The 18334-nt window shown below is 41.6% G+C and overlaps 1 protein-coding gene across 3 annotated transcripts in view; it reads left to right on the plus strand.

Moving 5' to 3' along the window:
• slc35f4 (solute carrier family 35 member F4) overlaps positions 1-18170 on the plus strand; it is a 77216-nt gene extending 59046 nt beyond the window's left edge. The window contains exons 4-7 of one of the 3 annotated variants that reach the window (XM_078406632.1): positions 5856-5981; positions 11061-11253; positions 14473-14562; positions 17622-18167. In XM_078406632.1, coding sequence (XP_078262758.1) covers positions 5856-5981; positions 11061-11253; positions 14473-14562; positions 17622-17863 — 651 coding nt within the window. In that variant the 3' untranslated portion in view covers positions 17864-18167. Of the gene's footprint in view, positions 1-5855; positions 5982-11060; positions 11254-14472; positions 14563-17621 lie in introns of all 3 variants that reach the window. The other 2 variants (XM_078406630.1, XM_078406631.1) reach the window with 2 other exon arrangements.
• The last annotated feature ends 164 nt before the right edge of the window (positions 18171-18334 follow it).

Genomic DNA, 18334 nt, shown 5'->3' on the forward strand with positions numbered 1-18334 from the left:
GATTTAGATGCTCCATTTGCCCGCGTTTAGCGCATACTCACTCTAAACCTTTTCTGCCCATAACTCGTTCACAATATTAGTAATTAAAATGGAGTCACAACATAAAAAAGGAGACACAAGAAGGATCTCGACTCGAAAAGTGTCTGACCAGTCTGCAGAAGGATTGCCTGTCTATTTTCCTCCAGAGATGCTGCTGATCCACTGAGTTCCCCCAGCACTTTGTTTTTTGGCATAAACATTAAGGATCTAAATATTGGCTTTTACTTAGCATGAACACAAAAAATGAATTTAAGGTTTTCAATTTAAGGAATGCTGTGAAGCAATTCTCATTTTGCAATGGTACTAATGTTTGATACATTGCCAGTGTCAGACCAAGAAGTAATATCAGAATGGATAATTGTGAAATCCCATAGGGGCAGGTACATATTATGGAGACACAAAGAACTGCAGATGCAAAATCTTGAGTAAAACTCAAGTGCTGGAGGGATCAATGGGTCAGGCAGCTTCTGTGGACTGATGCTGGGTCCTGACCTAAGACACCACCTACCCCTCTACCTCCACAGTAGCTGCCTGACCCGCTTTCTTCCAGCGATTTGTTTTTTCCTCCAGCGATTTGTTTTTTCCTCCAGATTCCAGCACCTGCAGTCTCTTTAGGCCCATATCCCTCTAAACTTTCCTATCCGTTTACCTCCGACTATCCACCCTCTCTCTTGCATGTGAAACGACAAAACCATCACCAAAGTGTAGGCAAACCCTTGCTGATCGCACAGCCAAGACATTTCAACTGTATCTTTGTTAGAATCGTATTGTAGCGACTTTCAGCCCATTCAGCTACATTTCTGAATGTGTAGCTCCCTGAAACACGAACAGAATTTTGACAAGTGACAAATGTTGAGCATTAGTATTCATGTTGAGATACATTTACTCCTGATTGTTTGAAAACAGTTCATGTTCCGAGAAATATCTACAGTTCATAAATCATTCTGACTGCCTTGGCTGATGTGCCTACTGCTGTAACAATATAGAACTGGAAAATTATTCAGACATATGGGACTCCATCTCATTTAGAATTTTATAGCACAGAAACAGGTTCTTCAACCTAACTTCGTCCATGCCGACCAAGATGCCCCATCCAAACTGGCCCCATTTGCCCGCACCTGGGAAATCCCTCTAAACGTTATCTACACTATTTCATATATTGCCATTTATGGGTTTTAAAAAAATCTACATCTCCTTAGCTCATCTTTTATGTATAGTAAGTGCTTTGTTACAACCATACTATAAAATATTAAATGTTATCCATTGCAAAGGGTGAGAAGATGAAATGACACTAAACAGCATGTCAGAAAAAAGGTTCATTCAAATGTTAAGGAAAGTACATTTTATAGCTTTTCATTGATCCCAAGCAAAGTCGCAGCACAGGCTAATTCCCCAATATTTGGGGTGACAGGAAAGTCAGGCAGATTGGAGAAACTATCGGGGCAAGTTGTTCTTCCCAGGAAAACCATGGAAACTGAGGATGGGATAACTTTCCACTTTTGTTTTCCACTTGTGGAATAACATAGAACTAGTGTGAAAGGGTGATTCATGCTTGGGCAGAAGGGCTTGTTTCCATGCTGTATCTTGAAATTATACATTTTGGGGATTAGGATATCACTGGCAAGGCCAGCATTTACTTATTATCTCTAAATAGCCTTGAGAAGAGGGTGGTGAGCTATCTTCCTGAACTGCTAAAATTGTTGAATCTACTCCTGCTATGCAGTTGGGAAAGGATTTACAAGATTTAGATCCAAGTATGATGATACATTCTCATTCCCAATGATGTGCAGATCAGAAACTACATTTGGTATTCCCAGGCATCACAGCCCATGTCCTTTATGGTGTGTTTCTGGAGGGTGCTGTTGCAGTAGCAGAGGCAAGAAAATGCAGTGTATTTTGTAGACTCTACACACCGTGGCCACTGTTTCATAGCTTCTTCAGTGATGCACCAACCCAGGTAAGTGGAGACAATACCATTGCACTATCCCTCTATTGACTTGTCTTTTGTTCATGGAAGGCTTTGGGATGTCAAGAGGTGACTCACCACTCACAGCTTGAGACTGGATCTTGTAGCTACAGATTTCACGTGATAGTTTGATTGAGCTGCCCTATGGGCAGGATTCCAAGTTCGAAAAAAATCTAGTGGGGATTCAGGTGGTTCAGGTACAGAAGAATTATTTCCAGAGTGAGACAGTTGGTAATTTCAAGTACCCTGAATATATTTAGGGAATAGAAAGTATGCTAACATTAGCTTGTTTATTTACAAAGTTGGCACTGCCTGGAATATTACCCACCAGTCGCACATCCCTGATCACTGGGACATATTGCACATTCCTTTATAATGCTGAAATGTAAACTTGGAGAATTATCCTGTGCGAGTTTCTCCAAGAATTCTGGGTGCTATGTTGGTTTTCATCATTAAAAATACCATGAGGCTCTTAACCACTGTACCATACTAACCAATATCTCAGCAATCATGATCTTAACTGTGTCTTTTGTTGCATTCCAGACTTTGGTTTTGCACTATTATGGTTATATAGTATTATAGTTATTAATTCATATTATTGAGTGTTATTGCATAGCAGTCCCATTCTGCTGCAGCAAGTAAGATTTTCACTGTTCCATTGTCGGTTAACTTTAATTAACCATGCACAATGGAGGCAAACAGAAGAAGAAAAATGTATGATAGTATTCACCCCATATAAATCTATATCACTCTAAACATTTTGTATACATGTACCTCTCTGAATGCTGTTATAGTATCTGCCTCAACTACCTCCGCTGGCAGCGCATTTCATATACCCACCATCCTCTGTGTAATAAACTTGCCCCTCAGGCTCCTATTTAAATCTTTCCTCTTTCATGTAAACAGGTATTCTGGTTCTTGAGTCCCCTACCCTGGGTAAAAGACTGTGCATCCATCCTACCTATTTCCCTCCTGATTTTATACTTCTCCATAAGGTCATCCCTCAGCTTCCTGTGCTCCAAGGAATAACGTCCTACCTAGCCTTTTCAACCTCTCCCTGTAGTTCAGGCCCTCGAGTCCTGGCAACATCCTCGTAGTTTTGTGTTGATTTTGCTTTACAATTAACAAGCAGTTATCTGTTGAACACTCTCCGTGAATGTTCTTCCTGCAAGTTTTCAAGACCATTGATGCCACAAACGTTGCTTTAAAATATTGTTACAGCATTTGTCAGTTTAGTATCTCAAAATGGGAGAGGATATTTGACGCAATGTCTCGAAAATTTATTCTGCTGAATCTTGTACAAAATCTGTATCTCAGTTATTTGTACTTATAAGTTTCTGTAATTTTCTGATTACATTGACCGGTTCTGAGTCAAGTCAATGTTTATTGTCATATGCACTAGTATGTGAAGTACAGGTACAATGAAAGGCTTGCTTTCAGCAGCATCACAAGCATGTGGACTTGGACAACACACAAGAACATAAATTACACAGTTCGGTGAAAAGAAAAAGACTAAGTAAAAACAGGATTTAGTGTAAAATCACAATTAGAAACTAATCCACAGTAGTACAAGGTCCGTAGTGTTCCGTAGCTGAGATATGAAGAGGCTCGTGCAGGTCGGTTTAAGAACATGATAGTTGTAGGAAAGTAGCTACTCCCACGATGTGGGATTTCAAGCTTCAGTTCCTCTTGCCCAATGGTAGCAGTGAGAATTGGGCATGGTTTGGATGGTGGGGATTCTTGATGATAGACGCTGCCTTCGTGAGGCAGCACCTCATGTAGATGATTTTGACAGTGGGAAGAGCTGTGCCTGTGATGGACCAGGCTGGGTTCACCACTCTCTGCAGACTCTTGTGTTTCTGTGCATTGGAATTGCCATACCAGGCCATGATGCAAGCAGTCCATCCTGCTAACAAGTAATCTTTGTGTGCCCAACTCGCTTCTCTGATATTCTCTGATATTACCTTTGACATTGGGTATGGAAGTTGGGACGTTATGTACAGTTGTGCAAGAAATTGGTGAAGTTTCATTTGGAATATTGTGTTCAGTTTGGGTAACCCTGCTATAAGAAAAATGCCATTAAGCTGGAAAGAATGCAGAGAAGATTTATGAGGACGTTGCCAGGACACGAGGGACCGAGGGTATGGAGAGGTTGGGCGGGCGAGGACTTTATTCCATAGAGCATGAAGAATGATCTCATAGAGGTGTATAAAATTACGAGGGCAATTGAAAGGGAGAACAGAGTCTTGAGTAAAAAAGGGAAGGTAATCAAGAACTGGTGGATTTAGGTTTCAGGTGAGAGGAGAAAAAATTAACAGGATGTTATAACAAAGAACTGCAGATGCTGGTTTACCAAAGAAAGACACAAAATGCTGGACTAACTCAGTGGGACAGGCAGCATCTGTGGAGAACATGGATAGCTGACGTTTTGGGTTGGGACCCTCCTTCAGACTGATTGAAGGGGGTGCGGGAAATAAAAATGGAAGAGGAGGGGCAAGGCAGGGCATGGTAATAGCTGATAGACAAAGGCCAGAGATGAAAAGCCAAGAGCCCAAAAGGATGAAGATTTAACAAGAAGATTTAACAATCAGAGGGTGGTGGGTATATGGAAATAGCTGCCAGAGGAGGTAGTTCAGGCTAGCACTATAACAACATTTAAAAGACACTTGGTGTTCTGCTGCACAAGGTATCAGAATGAACCATTTGTGTTTTAATGCTCTTTGCAGAATTTTGGTTACCATTATTATAGAAAGGATGTGATTAAGTTGGAGAGTGCAGAAAAGATTCACAAACATGTTGCCGACACTGATGGGCTTGAATTGTGAAGAGAGATTGGATGGGCTGGGACTATTTTCCCAGGAGCACAGGAGGCTGAGGAGGAGGATAGATAAGGTGGATGGTCACAGTCTTTGTCCCAAGACGGGGGAAACTAAAGTAGTGGACGGCAATGGTATAAGTTGAAAGGGGAAATAGTTAAAGAGGACTGGAGGGAAATGTTTTTCATACAAAGGGTGGAGGGTATGTGGAACAAGCTGCCAGAGGGAGTGCTAGAGGTAGGTACAATTACAATATTTAAAAGACATTTGATCAGGTACATAGATAGGAAATGTATGGAGGGAAATTAACCAAATGCAGGTAGATAGGGAAGGGTCAGGAAAGTACCTAGGTCAGCATGGATGAGTTGGGCTGAAGAGCTTGTTTCCTGTTGTATGATTCGATGAATGTATACCTGAAATGCCAGTGACTCCATAACTTCAATTTTGTTCAGTTTAATTTCAGAATTAAACCATTACCAAGGCCTTTTAAGTTTATTAGTTGCTAAACCATACCAGGATTTTAATGAGATTTGCCTACGGGAAATATTTGTCAGCAAGGAAGTAGAGAATATTCTGGAATGCGGATTGTTAACATCCCCTACAATACTTTAGGCATGTGTAGAACATTCTATCTTGATATACTGCCAAATATTTATGGTGTTGGTTTCTTTTATCTTTTAATAGCTTAGATCGTTCTCCCTTCCCTGGAGAAATCTCTTAGGAACATTATTTTTTCTTGCTGTCAAACACTATGACTTCTGAAAGTAAATCTGTAAATTGAAACAGGCTGTTTAATTAATAAAATCCATTCATGTGTAATGCCTGTTTACACCAACCTATTGTCACAAACCACAATTGGCGTCTGCATGGGGATTATAGAATATGAATATTTGGCCAATTTACATTAAAAGTTCTCTTGCTTGAAAACCTGGTACACTTGGGACTCATTTACTTTAATTGGGATGCAAATTCGAAAGATTATTTAAAACTTTTTCATTTTTCCCGTTCTCTCCTTCCCTTTGCTTATCCATTAGATTGTTGCTGCAATCATGGCAATTACTGGGATTGTAATGATGGCGTATGCGGATGGTTTCCATGGAGATTCAATCTTGGGAGTTGCGTTGGCTGTTGGATCTGCCTCGACATCAGCATTATACAAGGTAATTGCACCAAGGTTGACCTTCCAAAAAGATGGTTGAATGGTTCTAATAATTTATTTAATCTCTTAGCATGGTATTATTAATTATGATATGACTGTGGAGGTACAAGAGCCTCCAGATGCTCAAATCTTCAGCAAAACACAAAGTTCTGGAGGAAATCGGCGGGTCAGGCAGCATCAATGGAGGGAATAGATAGACGAGGTTTGGGGTTGAGATCCTTCGTCCTGTATGGGAAGAGTCTATTTCCCTCCACAGATGCTGTGTTTCTCTAGCACTTTGTTTTTCTGCAAAATAAGCAAGATGAATTGTGAATACGCAGTCAGGGAAAGAAAAATTGAATTTGGCACAAGCAAATACCACAAAAACAGCAGATCAAGCAATCTAGACAGTTCCCTTACCAATACTGCAAAAATGAGCAGAAAACAGAGAATTAGGGGGTCAAATTAACATCAGCCTCAAAATACTTTTCTGATGTACTAGTTCATCGAGCTGCCTTGTACAGTCTGATTTTTGATCTTGCTGTGATTAAGAGTCAAATGTGGTTAATTATCAAATGTGCCAACAACGGAACAATTATATTTTAATTTTAAATGCTTTTTAGGTAGGATAAAACAGTATGGAATACATATAGATGCTAGAGAAGAAGAATGTTAAAGGTGAATATAAGGAGTGTTCGTTTGACTGGAGTAGTATACATCAATTATCTGTTATTTTACTAATTTCTCTTGAAGTCAGTGGAAATGAATATCAATAGACAATAGACAGACAATAGGTGCAGGAGTAGGCTATTCGGCCCTTCAAGCCAGCACCGCCATTTAATGCGATCATGGCTGATCATTCACAATCAGTACCCTGTTCCTGCCCTCTCCCCATACCCCCTGACTCCGCTATCATTAAGAGCTAAATCTAACTCTCTCTTGAAAGCATCCAGCGAATTGGCCTCCACTGCCTTCTGAGGCAGAGAATTCCACAGATTTCCAACTCTCTGAGTGAAAAAGTTTTTCCTCATCTCCGTTCTAAATGGCCTACCCCTTATTCTTAAACTGTGGCCCCTGGTTCTGGACTCCCCCAACATTGGGAACATGTTTCCTGCCTCTAGCGTGTCCAATCCTTAATAATCTTATATGTTTCAATAAGATCCACTTTCATCCTTCTAAATTCCAGTGTATACAAGCCTAGTCGCTCCAGTCTTTCAACATATGACAGTCCCGCCATTCCGGGAATTAATCTAGTGAACCTATGCTGCACTTGCTCAATAGCAAGAATTTCTCAAATTTGGAGACCACAACTGCACACAGTACTATAAGAAAATAACTGCAGATGCTGGTACAAATCGATTTATTCACAAAATGCTGCAGTAACTCAGCAGGTCGGGCAGCATCTCGGGAGAGAAGGAATGGGTGACGTTACGGGTCGAGACCCTTCTTCAGACTGATGTCAGGGGGGCGGGACAAAGGAAGGATATAGGTGGAGACAGGAAGATAGAGGGAGATCTGGGAAGGAGGAGGGGAAGGGAGGGACAGAGGAGCTATCTAAAGTTGGAGAAGTCGACGTTCATACCACCGGGCTGCAAACTGCCCAGGCGAAATATGAGGTGCTGTTCCTCCAATTTCCGGTGGGCCTCACTATGGCACTGGAGGAGGCCCATGACAGAAAGGTCAGACTGGGAATAGGAGGGGGAGTTAAAGTGCTCGGCCACCGGGAGATCAGTTTTGTTAATGCGGACCGAGCGTAGGTGTTCAGCGAAGCGATCGGCGAGCCTGCGCTTGGTTTCGCCGATGTAAATAAGTTGGCATCTAGAGCAGCGGATGCAATAGATGAGGTTGGAGGAGGTGCAGGTGAACCTTTGTCTCACCTGGAAAGACTGTTTGGGTCCTTGGATGGAGTTGAGGGGGGAGGTAAAGGGACAGGTGTTGCATCTCGTGCGGTTGCAGGGGAAAGTGCCCGGGGTTGGGGTGGTTTGGGTAGGAAGGGACGAGTGGACCAGGGAGTTACGGAGGGAACGGTCTCTGCGGAACGCAGAGAGGGGAGGGGATGGGAAGATATGGCCAGTGGTGGGGTCCCGTTGTAGGTGACGGAAATGTTGGTGGATGATATGTTGGATCCGCTGGCTGGTGGGGTGGAAGGTGAGAACGAGGGGGATTCTGTCCTTGTTGCGAGTGGGGGAAGGGGGAGCAAGAGCGGAGCTGCGGGATGTAGAAGAGACCCTAGTGAGAGCCTCATCTATAATGGAGGAGGGGAAGCCCCGTTTTCTGAAGAACGATGACATCTCAGAAGCCCTAGTGTGAAACACCTCATTCCGGGCGCAGATGCGGCGTAGACGGAGGAACAACCAGGTGCGGTCTCACTAGGGCAACTAAACACAAGTAAGTGTTTAATGCCCAATGTCCTCTTTTGTACCAGCAGTTCATTCAAATTTCCGCCCTTTATAATTCACACTGTTAAACATCTCTACTTTGAAAAGTTAAATCTCATTAGATGCAAACTTAAATTCAAATCTTATTCAAGCTTCACTAAGATTGCAAATTTCACAGTCAGCCCAATTTAGCTCTTGGCAGTGTCAGCCTTCCTTCTAAATTCAATATGTTGATAAATCTCCCGAGACACTAATTGCTGGACCGCAGCAGTACATATGGTCGTTAATAAATTCCGTTTGGGATATTTGCCCTTTGAAACAATATTTGTTTAGATTGAGGAAAAAAATATTTGCTAATGAGAAACACTGACTCAGGCAGATTCAACATCAGTGTTCCTGTGAACTGTGCTGGGGCCTGAACCAACTGAACAAGTAAAAGAGTCTGAGTCATGGCTGGAAACACAAGGAACTGCAAATGCTGGAATCTTAAGTAAAATACAAAGTGCTGGCATAACTCAGCAGGTTAAGAATCTCTGGAGGGATTCCTTTCACAGATGCTGCCTGACCCACTGAATTTACTGAGTCAGGGTTGGATACCCTTAAAAGAAGAATAAAGAAGAAACAAGGAATTGCAAATGCTGGTTTATTGAATACCATTCATAATGCATAAATGCTAATCATAGTGCAATTGGTTTAGATTTCGGTTTATTATTGTCACATGTACCGAGTTGCAATGAATATGTTTTCCATGCTATCCAATCAAATCAGATATACCATACATAAATACAATCAAATCAAACTCAAGTACAATAAGTAGAACAAAGGGAGAGATACAGAATTGCACATGTAGCTCTCAGCATTGTTGTGCATCAGTTCCCAAGGCAAAGTCCAATATCTGCAATGGGGTAGAGGAGAATTGGACAATACCCTAGCTTGTGGAAGGAGCATTATCTTCTTTCTGAAGGACCAGAATAAAACCATCTCAGCACTGATCATCTTTTACATGCTGTGCTCATGGACAATACCTTGAAGGTCCTTCTTTTGGGGACGTTATCACTGTTGCTGTTGGATTTCTGCCCCAAATTCTGAGCACAGCTCCTGCAAAGCTGTGGGTACTGAGGCAGACCACTGCAATCACAATTATTATGGTGGACTGAGCATGATCCTCAGGAGGTGCATTTAGCACAGAAAAGCAAAGAAAATGGGTACTAAATTACTAAATGCAATGTTAATCATTTTGCGGTTCACGATTGTTTGGTGTTTTCAGTGTTTGGATAATTTACATTTTTGAGATTGAGAACAATTCTTCAAATCTCATTATCTTTTAAAACAAAACAAACTTTTCCCACGTTCAATAATGGTGGAAGAAGACGGTGCTCGTTTCTCAATTGTAAACTTCTGGGTTCAAATCCCACTTTGGATATTTGAATATAACTAGGCTGCGCAGCGGTAGAGTTGCTGCTTTACAGCGAATGCAGCGCCGTCGACTCAGGTTCGATCCTGACTACGGGTGCTGCACTGTAAGGAGTTTGTACGTTCTCCCCGTGACCTGCGTGGGTTTTCTCCGAGATCTTCGGTTTCCTCCCACACTCCAAAGACGTGCAGGTATGTAGGTTAATTGGCTGGGTAAATATAAAAATTGTCCCTAGTGGGTGTAGGATAGTGTTAATGTGCGGGGATCACTGGGCGGCACGGACTTGGTGGGCCGAAAAGGCCTGTTTCCGGCTGTATATATATATGATATGATGATAGTTCTGGGTGAGTACTGAGAAGAATGTATTGAGGTGTTGCATTTTGTATGAGGTGATAATCTAAGATACCATTTGCTCTTTATATTTTATGTTTTTCCAAAATGTTTTAAGACCACATTAGATGTTAACGGCTCATTTACAGTCCACGAATCGAAGGAGAGACAAGCTGCTCTAAACATTGCTTTAAGTTTGGAGAGAGGTTGACAGTAATTGTTCCAAACCAGATGATAGCTTCCTAGTGTGAAAAACAATTCCGATCTTTTGATGCTTTGAATAAAGGACTGAATGAATGAATGAATGAATGAATGAATGAATAAGTTTATTGGCCAAGTATGTACACATACAAGGAATATGCTTTGGTGCTCCACTTGCAAGTAGCAACACAAACATACAGTAACAATTAAGAATAAAGCATAAAACATTAAAACATTAAGAATACAACATTATGGTTTAAACTTGATGTAACCATTATTTCTAAGAGTAGGTCAATATTTTATTTCAAATTATATGTTGACATGTTATATTACATGTGGACCATTGGTTGATGAACCTATTAATAATGCCACTTGTGGTTATTTCTGATGCAAACTAAGAAAATAAATCAAGATTGCTAACAAAATATCACTGTGGCTTAGTTACCTGGAAAGTGATAGAAAAGTTTCCAAGTATCTGTATACAGTTATATAATCAGAATGTATTGGTTTGGTTGAATTGACTTTTTTTAAATTAAGGGATCAAGTGAAAACTGGGCTTTGACCCCAGTAGCAACAGGTTACATGTTCGATGCGTAACCTATTGGATATTTCCAGAATGTTTCTGTTTTTTATGGCAAATGTATTTAAAATCCTTGTTTGTTTACATGGTTTAGTTACAATTTGATCTTATGATGAACAAGATACATTGAGCGTAATTTTGCTGAAAATACCACATATTAAATTGTCTTATTCTGGTTTCCTTAAATCTCTTTTCCAGGTCCTGTTTAAAATGTTTCTTGGAAGTGCAAATTTTGGTGAAGCGGCCTATTTTATTTCCATCCTGGGCATCTTCAACTTAATTTTTATATCCTCAGCACCGGTGATCTTGTACTTTACGAAAGTGGAGTACTGGTCCTCATTTTCTGCTTTGCCTTGGGGTTACCTTTGTGGAATCGCGGGGCTTTGGTTAGGTGAGTAATTTGTATGCCTCTTTGAAAAATGATTTGATTTTGTTAAAATAATGAAACTAATCCTATATTATCTAATATATTATATTTCCTGTGAAGGTGCTTTTAAAATTTTAGTTGCATGTTGCAGTTTTATTGCAGTTAAAATACACTTCTTCCAGTTTATTCGGAATAGAAAATATATACAAAACAAAAACTGTGCAAAAACCCTAGACATTGTCAGTGCCTATAAATTCATTAGTGTCAGACTCAGCAGTGCAAACACCTATATTTAAACAAAACACCCTTGCCTCTCATGTGGCCCCCTGGAGTGAGTTCCATTCCCTTGTTTGAGGGGTTCTGCCAGATTCTGCCCTTCAATGTTCAGCAATGAAAGGTCCCCAGACTATAGTCCTCCTCCACATCGCCTTGGCATTGGCTGCGCCAAGCTTCGGTGAGTCCCTCAGCATGTACTTCTGCAGTCTGGAATGGGCCAGTTGGCAACATTCCCTGATGGACATCTCACTGTGCTGGGAGGCCAATGAATTTCGGGCAGACCAAAGAGCGTCTTTCACCAAGTTGATGATCTTCCAGCAGCACTTGATGTCCGTCTCCGAACATGTCCCTGGAAGCTGCCCGTAAATCAGGGACTCCTCTGTCATGGAGCTGTTCAGGATAAACTGCAGAACCCCCATATCATTCTCCAGATCCTCTTTGCAAATTCACATTTGGCGAAGAAGAAGGCAACCATCTCCTCTCAACACCAGCCAAGCGAGTTCCTGGTGCTTGTTGGTGTGTTCTGGCAATGATGCATTTCATCAGATAAACTTGGCAGTCTGCTCAGGGAACAATGTCACCAGATCCATCAAGTCCTTTTCCTGCAATGTCTGCAGGATATTCCGTACTGACCACTGGTCAATCAATGTGGTCAAATGTGTTGGTCATAAAGAACATTTCCACAAAGGACTGGCACATTGTGCAGCAGCCATTCCAGTCCCATCCTTTGCAACACTTGGGACAGGTAGAACTTCAGTAGGTAATGACACTTGTTGCCCAAGTACTTTGGCTCTATGCACAACCACACACAAAGGTGACCATCGGGGTGAGGGTGACATCGGGCATGCTTTTGTCCCTGTTGTTTGCTGACTTATGCACCATGACCCAACAGAACCGCTCCATCTTTGATCCCCTGATGAACTGGAAGACAGCCCGGGTGATCACCGAGGCAGAGGTGCAGGGGATGGGCCACACCTACCCCTGAAAGCACCCCACACCTGATGTACAAATTTTTCCCAGTTATCGAGAGGGTGCTCTGTTTCCACATACCCAATTTTTGCTTGACCATAGCTATCCACTCAGGCCAATTCTTGTTGCACACCTCAGCATTTCTGAACCAGAACCCCAGCACCTTCAAGGTCAGACCTGGTGAAGGGAACGGAAGATCGGTCGGGCCAGTTGCTGAACAGCCTGGCCTTGCTCTTCCTACAGTTGACTCTGGCTCCTGATGCCAATTCAAATTGGTTGCAGATGCTGATCAATCTGCAGATCGACCATGGGTCTGAGTAAAAGAGGGTGACATCATCTATGTACAGGGAGATATTGATCTGAGTGTCCTCATTGCTGTGCAACGACACCTTTCTTATGTGTAGGGAAAAAAAACTGCAGATGCTGGTTTAAATCGAAGGTAGACACAAATTTATCACAGAGGGGGAGCAGTTTATCACATCTAATGCTCTAGTCCTTCCCGATGAATTCAGTAAAGGAGTAAACAGCACACAAATAAGATAGGGCAACCTCACCTGATTCCAGACCTGATGGGGAAACTATCTATTTCCCACCTATTAATTTGGATTGCACTGCAGATATCAGTGGCCCGATAGCTGGGTCCAGTTCCTGTTTCCTTCCCCAAAGCCTATTTTGGAGAGCACATCCATCATCTACGTGTGCGTTTTGTCAAAGGCCTGCTCCTGGTCCAAGCTGACCAACAGGTGTTCACCGATCTGTCCTGCTCATTGGTGAAGGTATCCCTGAGCATCACCACGATGCCTGCCAAGAACAACAGAGGTTTGATCCAGGTGGATCACTTGTCCAGGAGCAGACTTAACCCAGTTGACGATAGACTTGGACAGGATCTTATAGTCCACATTTAGTAGCGAGATGGGTCCCCAATTCCTGATATCATCCTTATCCCTCTCCTGCTTGTAGATGAGGGTGATGTTGATGCCCTTTTCCATGGAGTCTGACATGCTGCCAGCCAGAAGCAACAAAGCACTATATATTGCCAGCCGGTCCGGGCCCATCCAGTCTGTGGTTGGTCCAGACTTTCCCACTTGCTGTCCTCCGAGACCACTGCGATAGAGTTCTGGGAGGCTGTGCTATCTGTGGCGTGTCTGTCATACAGACCAATATGGAAGGATCTGCAGATCGTCAATATGTCTGTGTGCGAGGATGTTACTGAGCCGTCCTCTTCCTTAAGACTGTGGATTACAGAGCTCCCTCTCTGAATCTTTTGGAAGAAGAACTGTGAGCATGTCTCATCCTGCTCCACGAGTGAACTCTAGATCTGAAGATGATCTTGATTCTGATGCGAAGACCACGGTTTGCCAGGTCTTTACCTCTCGGAGTTCCTCTCTCAAATCCACCCCTCTCGACTACAGAAGGAGGAGCTGCTGCGTTTGTCTGGAGTTGGCACAATTCCCTCTGACTCCGTTATGCTTTATGAACATCTTTGAGGATGAAGAACCTCTTGATGTTCTCCTTGGATGCTCCTCACCAGACAGCAGCACCACAGTAGAGAGATGCAACATGTCACTGCCTAGCACACTCGGTCCCTGGATGGAGGATGAGCTTCCTTAATATAACTGAACAGCTTTGCCTTAGGAAGTGTTTGTTGGGTCAGAGCAGATAATTGGAGGGAAAACAATATCACCCATGGCTACACAGATTAAATTATTTTGAAATGAGGAGGATCCATCGCTGCTGATCCAACTGTTCAAACTGGGCTATAGAAATGGGTATCATGTTCATCAGAAAGAGTAATGACGACCAACAGCTTTTCCCACAAAAACCCATGTCCACATGTACGAAATAATTCGATCCAGTTTCCAGAGCAACTTATTTATTTAGCTAATATCATGACAGATAGGAATCTCCACAAACATTTGATGTTCTCTCCAAGAATGAAAATGTTGAAAACAATTTACCTCCAACTAATATTCGTTTTTGTTCTTGCTTTTTCTGCAGCCTTCAATATACTTGTAAACCTCAGCGTTGTCTTAACATATCCCATACTCATATCCATTGGGACTGTACTGAGTATCCCTGGAAATGCAGGTGATTTTTTTGCCTTCTCTTCCCTATTCTTTGTTAGATTGAAAGCATCAGATGATTTTTTTTTTTTGCTGTACTTTTGGCTATAAAATATTACAAGGAGACAAACAGTTGGCTTAAAGTAGTCTTTGCTGCCTGTCAGTGCCCAAGACCCGGGTTGAATTCCGACTACGGGTGTTGTTTGTTCAGAGTTTGTATGTTCTCCCTTTGACTTAGTGGGTTTTCTCCGAGATCTTCGGTTTCCTCTCACACTCCAAAGACGTACAGGTTTGTAGGTTAATTGACTTGTATAAGTGTAAATTGTCCCAAGTGTGTGTGTAGGATAGAGTTAATGTGCGGGAATCACTGGTCTTTGCGGAGTCAGTGGGCCGAAGAGAGTGTTTCCGCACTGAATCTCTAAACAAACTCAACGAGTCTCACAGCATCTCTGGAGGCAATGAGTAGGCGACTTTTCTAGTCAGAACCCTTCGTCAGCCTGAGATTTTCCTCGGTGGAAATTCCTCAGGCTCTGTTTTGCTGTCCTTTGCTGCTCCTGTTTTCTGCAAATGTCTGCTATCAAACCTTGTCACGATAAAACACGCATTGCTGCATGGTGGGTGGTTGCAAGAATTTCACACAGATTCTTCTCAAATGGTAAAGTAAATCCTGTGGATGTACAGAGGCTCTGTCTGCTCCTAATTTTTCTTTTATTTCTTCTTCTTTAATGTGATCTTTGTGAAATGTTATCCAATGAAGTCATCTTGATTGAGTGGACTTGACTGTTTAAAATCTGCTATGGATTTGTATGTATTAAAACCATGAATGGCTCCAATGCACCTGTCACATAAGGTGCTATAAAAATGCAATTCCTTTCTATGAAACAGGCCATCCCTGAGCCATATGTTGTCCACTGGTCACCTTGATGGTGCAGCTCTGTGGCAGCCTATCGTGTGATGTGGGAACACTCAAATGTGTCAAAATATATGTGGAGGCATCTACAAAGACAACATGGTGACATATTGCACTTATTAATTCTTCATGAGCTCTTCCTCACCGTCAGTGGTTTATATCAAGCAGCTTAAATTCAGGTAGAGGTTCAGAATAATGAGAAATTACTGACCTTCAAATGAACTATCTCATAATAACATGAGATATAGAAGCCAAAATAGGCTATTTTAGCTTTAGATTTATTATTGTAATGTGTACCGAAATCCAGTGAAAGAGCTTTTGTTTAGGTGCCATCCGATCAAGTTAGATAATACTGTACATGAATACAATCAGGCTAACCCCAAGTACAACAGGTCAAGCATAGAAAAAAATACCTGGTTGCAGAATATTGCTTCTCAGCATTATAGCTTAACCGTTCTAGAGAAAAGGTCCACAATGAGGTAGGTTGGAGGATCGGGGCAGTACTCTAGCTTATGGGAGGACCATTGAGAGGTCTGATAATAGAGAGAAAAAAATGTTCTTGAATCTGGTGGTACATTCTTTCAAGCTTTTGGAACTTCTGCCTAATAGGAGCAAGGAGAAGAAGGAATGACTGGATGGAAAAAATCCTTGATTATGTTGGCTGCTTTCCCGAGGCACCATGAAGTATAGATGGTGGGGAGTCTTGTCTGTGTGATGAACTGAATTACATCCATAACTCTTTGCAATTTCTTGTGGGCTTGGGCAGAGCTGTCAAGTCAAGTTTATTTGTCACATGCACATACACGATGTGCAGTGATATGAAAGTGGCAATGCCTGCGGATTGTGCACAAAAATAATTACAGTTTCAGCATATAAATAAAGTTAATACAGAGAAGACAAAATTTAGTCCCTGGAGTTATAAAAGTTAACAGTCCTGATGGCCTGTGGGAAGAAACTCCGTCTCATCCTCTCCGTTTTCACAGCGTGACAGCAGAGGCGTTTTCCTGACCGTGGCATCTGGAACAGTACGTTGCTGGGGTGGCAGGGGTCCCTCATAATCTTGCTTGCTCTGGATCTGCACCTCCTGATGTATAGGTCCTGCAGGAGGGCGAGTGTAGTTCCCATGGTGCGTTCTGCCGAACGCACTACTCTCTGCAGGGCCATCCTGTCCTGGGCAGAGCTGTTCCCAAACCAGACAGGATGCTCTCTACAGCCCCAGAGTAGAAGCAATGAAGGATCCTCAGAGCCACTCTGAATTTCCTCAGCTATCTAAGGTGGTAAAGGCGCTGCTTTGCCTTACCCACCAGTGCGGCAATGTGCGTTGCCCATGTCAGATCCTCTGTGATGTGGACTCCCAAGTATTTAAAACTGTTTCCAGTCTCCTGCATATTGGTGTGTTTTTTTAGCCATAGTTTCAATGTGATTGGTCCAGGATAGTTTGTTGGTCATATTTATGCCTCGGAATTTGAGGCTCGCAACCATTTTCACTTTGGTACCATTGGTGCTTCCATCTGCCGCATCATTTAATAAAGTCATGGTGATCTTTGCCCTTTGCACCACCTCTGCATTATCCATTGCTTCCTATATATCCAAAATTATAATACATTAAAGGAAACATATGATATTCATATGGTGGAGAGATCTCCCTCAGTCTGGAAAGCTTCTGTCTTGAATGGACTCAGACTATGCTTCCAGATTCCAGAGAGTTCCAAAGATTCACCATCTTGCAGCAGAATATATTTGTCTGGTTTCAAATGGCCAACCATTTGTTTTTAGACTGTGACCATCAACTCTAGACACCCTTGTCATAAGAAACATCATCCCAGCATTTATCCTTCTGGATACTGCCAAGTATTTTAAATTATCTGTTTGACAATGATCCAGATTTTACTGATGTAAGGCAAGGAAATTAGATTTTTAAAATTCCTTTTTTTTAATCTCGTAGGATACACAACACATCTAATTCTTAGACTAACACACAAATAAGTTTGAGTTTATTGGAATATATTTTGCAATGAAACAAGTAATGAAATAATCAGATAATTCAAGGACTTCTTTTAAGATAATTATGAAGTTGCATTTGAACTGTATGTATCTAATATTCTAACTTGCATCTTTAATAGTAAACTGTACAGGAACATTTTCTAAAGAATTTATTTGCCATTTTTTTACAGCTGTTGACCTTCTGAAACACGAGGTGATATTTAGCATGGTGAGGTTGGCTGCCACAACCATTATATGCATTGGCTTCCTATTGATGCTGCTACCAGAAGAATGGGATGAAATAACTTTAAAGTTTATCAACAGATTAAAAGAGAAGAAAAATGAGGAGCAAACAGAAGATGTCACGGAGTCCACTGTCCATACTCGAACTAGAAGCAGAGCAAATGGCACAGTTTCAATACCTTTGGCTTAAAGGCAGTCACGTTTTTAAATGCACAGGAATGTATATTCTGTGAATATAATTTAGTTTTGTGTAACACAGTATGCTATCATGACTTATTACTTTTTGAAGCAAAGATCGACTGTATACAATATAAATGTGATACAGTTACAATATAAAAAATATATTATTGCAACTTAATCTTTATAAAGTTATATGGAAATGGATGTTAATGTGTAATAAATTTTGCTATTTAAAGTTCTTACATTGTTTTTTATTATTTATTTAATGGTACATTCCTTTGATTAAAAGGAATATTTTGTCATTTTGATTGTTGTTGCCACATTCGAATGTAATATAATGCAATCGGAATAAAGATCTATAGAGTATGTGCAGCATCTTGTTTCATCAGATATAGATCATGCTTTGACTTCTTTGGACAAAGACCTGCTAAGGATGGCAGTAATAACACATGAAATCTTACCAAATTATCTCTGTACCACC

This window comes from Rhinoraja longicauda, chromosome 10, assembly GCF_053455715.1.
Source record: "Rhinoraja longicauda isolate Sanriku21f chromosome 10, sRhiLon1.1, whole genome shotgun sequence".
In the NCBI taxonomy this organism is placed as follows: Eukaryota; Metazoa; Chordata; class Chondrichthyes; order Rajiformes; family Arhynchobatidae; genus Rhinoraja; species Rhinoraja longicauda.